We start from the raw sequence: 8,240 nt of genomic DNA on the forward strand, positions 1-8,240 counted from the left end.
AAATAAAACCAAAGAAAAGAAAGGTCAAACAAAACCGAAAAAAAAAACTAGAGTGAGAAGATGCAGAACAAGTAGAATAAAAACAGTAACAAGCCATAACAAGTGAGCCTTGTCAGTATAGATTACTTCGTGTAGAAGTACAAGAAGAGGTTGGGAGTTCAAATCCCGCCTCTTGCACATACCTTTTGAAGGTTAAAAAAAGAAACAAAAAATGAGCCAGGCCCAGGACGGAGAGGTGTGGCGGGCAGATCAGTTGTGTACGTATATGTTCAACTCATACGATGCAACTTACACTAGTAGAAAAGAGGGCTTTGGTCCACCCCGGGTTAGCCCATTAGTCCCGGTTCAGTCTAGAACCGGGACTAATGGGGGCATTAGTCCCGATTCGTGCACCCAGGGGCCACGTGGGTCATTCGTCCCGTTTCGTCTGGACCTTTTAGTTCCGGTTGGTGCCACGAACCGGGACTAAAGGGTGCGATGCCCATTAGTCCCGGTTCGTGGCACCAACCGGGACTAAAGGGTTAGAACTTTAGTCCCGGTTCGTGCCACCAACCGGTACTAATGAGGTTTGAGGCATTAGTACCGGTTCATGGCACCAAACGGTACTAAAGGTCCGATTTTCAAACTCTACCCCCCCTGTGGATCGCCTTTTCAGTTTAAAAAAAATAAAAGAAAATGATGAAAATGTAAAAAAAAAATAAAAGAAAATAAGTTTCCCATGTGATATGTGGTCTAGTTGTTGGGAAAATTTGCAAATATGAATTTCGACTTTATTTGCAAAATCTCTCATGAATTTGTAGGGCATAATTTTTGCATACTAACTCGGATGAAAAAGTTTTTTATATGAAAAATCATCTACTCGAAAAGTTACATCCAAATTTAACTGGGGGGAACCCCGTTAAACATTTTCAAAAAATCCTCAAAAACCTAACAGAAAAAAAAGTTACGGGCCTTTTTAGATCTAGAGTGGAAAAAATAGAAAAAAATTCAAACTGTGGTCAAACTAATTATTCTACAATATTAGTGTTACTAAATAATTATTTCAGTTATTTCGAATTTTGGTCAAATCTGTGGTCAAACAATGGTTAAACTGTGGTCAAACAATGGTCAAACTATGGTCAAACAATGATCAAACAATGGTCAAACTAATTATTCAAGAAATATTAGTGTTACTAAATAATAGTTATTTTTTAAAACAATAGTTTCAAACTGAAACAGTGAAATGTGTCACCTCATGCTCAAGCAAAATTCCTAAAGGTTAACAGGATTGACATCTTACTATTGTTAGGAAAACAACAAGTGCGGACTTGGAAACGAGGGAGAATAGAACCCAGAAGTTAAGTGTGCTCAGGCTGGGGGAGTGGGAGGATGGGTGACCGTTCGGGAAGTTAGATGATTTGGAATGATGAGGGGTGATTAGAGATTAGAGGATAAACTGAACAGTGATGAGGGGTGGTGATTAGAGTTTAGAGGTTAAAATAATTCAGAAATTTGAAAATAAAAAAATTGAAAAAAAATTCAAAAAAATTGAAAAAAAAAATCGTAAAATTTCCTTTAGTACCCTTTAGTCCCGGTTCAAAAACCAGGACTAAAGGGCCTTACCAACCGGGACAAAAGCCCCTTTATCTACTAGTGTTATATGTGTATACCTTATACTCAAATGACCATACTATCCTTATACGGTTTTGGTGGGGGGAGGGGTAACGAAGCAAGGCTCTTTCTAAAAATAATTGACTGATTACCATGCATGTGAAAACAAAGAGCACCCGCTCACTAGCAACCGGCCGGGTTAATAGTTGTATATCTCAGATAGTTTTTAGACCACATCCAATTCGCATATGTGGAAACCATTATTCTCCGGCGCAATATGAACCTCGTATATATTTGTATCCAACACGGAATTTCTCACCAACATGCACCAAGGAACGTGTGCTAAAAACAGTTTTGGGGGGCAAAATGAAAACCACTCACTTCATCATCTTGCCAAGCCGAAAACAGAAAGTAGAAAATATCTTCTTGGTCTGCTTGATAGTGTACAGTTAAAAACACTCTTATATTATAGGACGGAGAGAGTATGTAGTAAGTTGAGACGGGTCCTAGCTCTTCCCAACGCCATAATTAGTTGGTCATTCAAAATTCCACTTAGATAGAAGGTTTTCTTTGGCACTCGCTTGGAAATAGGCTACCAACTGACTTGAAATTTTTCCAGTGACATGGTCCTACATCTTGGGACCTCTGCTCCACAGCATATTTTCTAAGTATCATTCGAGGGCTTGCCGATACCAGATGTAAGAGATATACCAGAAATATCTCAGATATTTTTCGAACCACGTCCAATTCGCATCTGTACAAACCATTGTTCTCTGGCACAACATGAACCTCGTATACATTTCGTGTCCAACACGGGTTTTCTCACCAACATAAATCCAAGAACGCGTTCACAAATACAGGTTTTTCGTGTCAAAATGAAAATCACTCACTTCCTCCTCCTGCCAATCGTGGACAAGTAGAAAAGATCTTTCCTCCCACGCTCCAGTTGCTTGCCTGAAAAATATCTCCAATGAGACGAGACGACGTGGCCCAGAACGATTGGCCCAGACGTGATAGGAAACGGGTGCACGTAAAAGCTTCCCCCTGCCAAACGCCCAAACGTGATAGGAAACGAGTGCACCAAAGAGCTTCCCTCCCCAAGCACCCAACCAGAGCTATAAATACAAACCTTACCGCATCAAACGCAGCAACTTGTTACAGCCTAACCACATAAAATCTCCGTCGATCCACCACACCCTGCAATGGCGTCCGCGCTCACCAACGTGAGCCTGTCTACCTTCGCGCCCACGGCCAGGGGCGACGTCCTCGCCAGGCCTCAGGTGGCCGCCGCCCGCGTCACCTTCCCGACGGCGTACCGTGGCAGCGGTGCCCTCTCCTGCAGGGCGGGTGGGCCGGCCACGCCGCCGGGCATCTCCGACAAGATGTCGGACAGCATCAAGGAGGCCCAGGAGACGTGCTTGGAGGACGCCGCCAGCGGGGAGTGCGCGGCGGCGTGGGACGAGGTGGAGGAGCTCAGCGCCGCCGCCAGCCACGCCCGGGACAAGCTCAAGGACTCCGACCCGCTCGAGAACTACTGCAAGGAGAACCCCGAGACCGACGAGTGCCGCACCTACGACAGCTGAGCGTACGTGCTAATTTGTTCTGGACGGCGGATAGTGAAGGTGGACGTGGTGTTCTTGGCTCATGGGAGCCCGAGAAAACCTACTATGTCTCAACCTACCGTTACTTACACGATCGGGATGTATGTAGTAAAAACGCGCCAAATATTTTCCCAGGGACATACGTGGTTGATATACAATTGATATTACAGACGTTTATTTAAAGTTGTATTATGGATGTGTGCATGGGTATGGTGTAGAGGCGAGTGTCTGGTCGTCCTTTTCCATTAAAAAAAATGGAAGCTCTATAAACCTGACATCCAAATTTTAGCACTTCCAATTGAACGTTGTTTTAGCCATTGGATCGCACTGCACGCATCTAAAAGCAATCTGATAGCCACACCCGACTTCGATATTCCTCCGAATAGCTTTCAGTGAACTCGGCAGCCAACCTGCGGATTTGCAAGTTCTCGACGAACTGGCTTGAGGTTACCCACGAATTCGCCATTTGTGCTCCCGCCGCCGCTGCACCGATCCACCTGTCGGCCGTTCCCACGACGAGGGAGTCTACTATGCGGCGTCCTTCTCCGTCTCCGCACCATGGTGCCGAGCCTCTATCTTGTGGAATGATGATGAAAGGCTTTGGGCAGCGTGGTACTTTCCTCGCCATGTCTAGTGGGCTGGTGTAATGCGCGGGCTGGTGTAATGCCTCCATACCCACCACTGCCTCGGAGCTGTCAGGGGAGGCCCCCGTTGAGACGCAGCCCAAGCTGACGTAGGAGGATCCCTCCCCCACTACGACTAACGGGTAAGCACCATGGCCTCTGCTATGGTGGTAGCCGGTCCTGCCTCTGCGCCGGCCGCCACCGTGAAGGCCAAGTCTTTGGCGGCGTCGAGGTTCCAACAATCGAGGTAGGGTGTACGTGGACCTAGCACATGAGCCGGTTCGAGAACACGGGCGCCATCATCGACTCAGACATCGTCATATATGCTGGTGAGGTTTTTGCTCGATTCCTCTCCCATAACGGGTTTCATTCAGCTGAAAATCCAGGGGACAATGGATTTTGCAGCCAAGGAAATTTATGTAGTGGATTTTCCATGAAAATCCAGTGGGCAGTGGCTGGTGAAAATGAAGTGGACAGTGTAGGCATGTTATACACAACATGGGAATTTGTTGATTTTTTTGTCCACGACAATTTTAATGCAAAAATAGATCCATATCATGGGCATTTTGCCATGTGGCATGGTTGCATCACATAAGTATTCGGAAATCATTAGATTGAAATGATGGCAGTTTCTTACAACATGGTCTCATGATCATGACACATTTGTTTTGGGTGGCATTTTTTAGAGTAAAAATCATGGCAACTTTAACAGAACGCGGAACCTTTTTTATCTACCTTGATGGCAAATCTAAACAAACTAGTGTGTCACCATGATGTAGTTTTTCAACATCACAACAAGTAGTGTCTTTGCATCAAAGAATAATTATGTTGTTTCTTTTGCATGTAGCTATGTTTATACCATGGCAATTTTAAGTTTGCTTCTCTTTAGATACAACCTATTCACATGGCAAATTTGTTTTCTTGTATACAAAATTCATGGCAATTTTGTTTTCTTGTATACAAAATTCATGGCAATTTTTTTATGTTCTTGCCATGTGCACTTTTAAGTTCCTTTTCACTACATTTTTAGTCACTATTCACATGGAAATTACTATGCAAATACTAATTTGAGCATGGCAATTTTTATTAATTAGATCATGATGGTTTTATTGTAGGTACTATGTCATTTATTCTATTTTATTTAGACCATGTCAATTTTATTAATAAGACCTTGGCGGTTTAAACTTAGGTAGCATGTCAAAAAGAATAGACCATGGCAGTTTATTAATTAGAATGTTGCAACTTCCCCCCTTATCCGATTTGCCCTGTTCTGCAAGTGCAAGTGTACAATATTGCAATTTTGCCATGATTTAAAAAAAATCATAAGTCGGCAAATCTACTTTATGCTTTGTGGCAAGTTTCATTTTTGCATAACATGGTAATTGTTATTATCTTTTTTGTATCATGCCAATTTTTTCACGTGTCTATGGAAAATGTAGTTCATACACTATGACAGTTTTGGCCTTTTGGGTTTATCAAATATAACATGGCAAATTCCTAATTTCCCCATCTGTCTTTACAAGACCAAATTTTGCATGTGCGCATTAAATTTTTTATCCAAAAGTTGCCATCTTTTTAGAGAACAAACCCCTAATTTTTCCATGTGTCCATGATTTTTTAATAAACTTTGCCATCCTTTTTGTTTAAAGAATGAATCTCCTAAATTTGTGATTTTTAGAGAACATAATTCTTTCAAACTTGCCATGTCTCAATGGCAAACTCCTATAATAATCGTCTTTTTAAAAGAGTCACATTATTGCAATCCCTATCTTTTTAAAAGTTGTTGTGGAAAAACTTTATGGACCATGGAAAATTTACTATACGGACCATGGCAAGTTTTGGATCAAAAAAAATTTACCGGATAATCCATTTTATTTTATATACCATGGCAAATTTACATTTTTCAACCATGGCAAAAAATTAACCAAGGCAAATTTATTTTTTACCATGGAAAATTGTATATTTGGACCATGGAAAAATTATAGTTGGAACATGAAATTTAATTCTTTGTACTATGCCAAATTTATTAGTTGGGCCATGGTTCATAATTTTTTTTTTGTTATTTTATACCATGACAACATTTATTAGGTAAACCATGGTAGTTATGTTTGCAGGTAACATGGCACTTATATTAACTATACCATGGCAATTTTTTATTTTTTATCTTGGAAATCATGGTAGTAAATTTGTAGGTACCATTGTAATTTTTCATTATATATATCGGGCATTTTTTGTTATTTAGACGATGTAGTATTGTTTGTACGTAGCATTGGTAATCTTCCTTATATTTTTAGATGAATGGCACATTGTAGGTATTTTTGTTTTTTCATAAGCCTCAGGCTGTTGAACAGAATCCAACCACACTTGAATGGTTGGTACAAAGCCCTCCGGCCTTTCATTCTTTTGGAGAACTTCCCGCGGTAAAAGAGACAAGGCTGTTTTGTAATTTTTCTAGGTGCTTTTGTTCACCTTTTTTTAATGTAGATCATGAAAAATTACTGGTTTGTACTCTATCATTGCATTTTTTTTCTTTCTATAGATACCTTTTGTGTGCGGTAGTTTTAACAAGAATAACATCACAATTATATTGGCTAATCCATGGCATTTTTATATAATTTTGGTTAGCTATTTTTTAATACGTATGAATTTTCTAGATTTTTTGTGGATCTTTTATTGTAAAGATTATTCTCTATTTTTCTAAGTTGTTTTGTGCATTTTTACATGTTTAGCACCTAGATGGGCCCGTTGCTTTGTTGGTCGTCTAGCAGGCCCAATTTCCTTTTTTTATTATGTTTGGCGTTTTGATTAGCCCAAAGACTAGTGTATCGAGGGGTGTTTCGTGATGGGATGTTTCCCATTTCGACGAAGACGTTCGCTCGACCGTCCTACCTAGATCGAATGTCAACACCATATCCGGGTCCAAAAAACTATACTCATGATACAAATCAGAACAAGCTTTTGTGTTCATCACATGAGGTCCCGTGGTCCCTTATTAGGCATTGACACATGTTGTAGTATGTGATTCGTATTGACCACACCATGCTTATCTCTTTTCCTCTCATTCTCCCCTAACCTCCCTTCCAGGCCTCCTCTGTATCACTCTATCTCCTAACTAAACTCGTCGATGGGCAACTGTTGCTAGCATGACGATCATCGGTGCCATCCCACCCTAGATCGAGGTTTATCTTTCGTCCATGCGCTTGACAATGATCTAGCACGACCATCACATAATCAGGCGGGTGAGGACCCATCGCAAGTAAATTCTGGGATTAATTTTTCCATGCATAGAGGTTCCTTTTTTCAACTTTTGTGGTTAATATCGATGTCTTGCAGAAACCAGTGACCTTTTTCTGATACATTAGTTCCAGTTGTCTTAGTCTCCTCGGATTACTATCATGAAATTCTCACTTTTTTACAGAGAAAATATCATGAGATTATTATCGCGTAGTTCTCGTTTATTTTCATTTAAAATAAAAACATGAAATATGATCAAAATGCAAACAATTTTTGTCATCCTAGAGATGCATCATTTTTGTTCAATCTGTATGTTTTTAGGTACTGGCATCTGAATTCTCGGATTTTCTTCAATTTAATATTTTAAAAATAATAAATCCGCTATTCATTTTAATCATCGTGGGGTGCCATTTTATGTTTTATTATAACACACATAACTTTCTAGAATAAATTTGGTTTCGTATATGCTAATCCTTGGAAACATAACCTATTGTCAAAGTTGAAATAATATTTGATTCTAGTACTTGGCTAGAAAATAATTAATGTTTAAAAACGCGCACAAAAACTCATGAAAGACCTTATTTGGTATAAATCATTGCTCTTAGTTAGCCGACGACCTGATTATTAGACGAGCTGTATGAGTGAAAACGGGTGGCTCAAAAGCGTCCGATGTAGCGATTGGTGATGTTTCTACAAAGAAAAGTAATTAGCGACTAAGATGGAATAAGGTCTTCCCCGCCTAGCCCCTGTTCCGGTGGTGTGTCTAGCATTGTCGGTGGGTGTGTGGAGGTGTGTCTCCGGCGGATCTATCCTAGGTGGATTTGCTCGGATTTGGTCGTAGTTCATCTATGTTTGTGTTTCTTCGGGTTGGATCCTTCCGATCTACGCTACTCTTCATCGGCGGCGGTTGTTGTTCTGTTGCGCTGGTCCTATGGGGCCTTAGCACAACGACTTCCCGATTATCTACTACAACAAGTTTTGTCCGGCTCCGACAAGGGAGGGGCGACGATGGCGGCGCGCCTTCGGCTCGCTTCTGTGCTTGCAGCCGTCGTCGCTAGGTGGTCTACAGACCTGGATGTAATTTTTTATTATTTCTGATGTTTGTTGTATTGCCATGATTGAGGATGAATAGATTGGAAGTTTTCTCGAAAAAAAAAGTAATTAGCGACTTCGTCGGACGAGAGGGAGCTTT

At 41.0% G+C, this 8,240-nt stretch overlaps 1 protein-coding gene across 1 annotated transcript; it reads left to right on the top strand.

Moving 5' to 3' along the window:
- The first annotated feature begins 2,725 nt into the window (after window positions 1-2,725).
- LOC119361859 (calvin cycle protein CP12-2, chloroplastic-like) lies at window positions 2,726-3,309 on the top strand. The gene has a single exon (XM_037627015.1). The coding sequence runs from the start codon at window positions 2,793-2,795 to the stop codon at window positions 3,171-3,173; it is 381 nt and encodes a 126-aa protein (XP_037482912.1). The 5' UTR covers window positions 2,726-2,792; the 3' UTR covers window positions 3,174-3,309.
- The last annotated feature ends 4,931 nt before the right edge of the window (window positions 3,310-8,240 follow it).

Source organism: Triticum dicoccoides, chromosome 2B (genome assembly GCF_002162155.2).
Source record: "Triticum dicoccoides isolate Atlit2015 ecotype Zavitan chromosome 2B, WEW_v2.0, whole genome shotgun sequence".
In the NCBI taxonomy this organism is placed as follows: domain Eukaryota; kingdom Viridiplantae; phylum Streptophyta; class Magnoliopsida; order Poales; family Poaceae; genus Triticum; species Triticum dicoccoides.

What these genes read in the sequence shown, in the direction of transcription:
- LOC119361859 (XM_037627015.1), top strand. Translation starts at nt 2,793, where the DNA reads ATGGCGTCCGCGCTCACCAACGTGAGCCTGTCTACCTTCGCGCCCACG.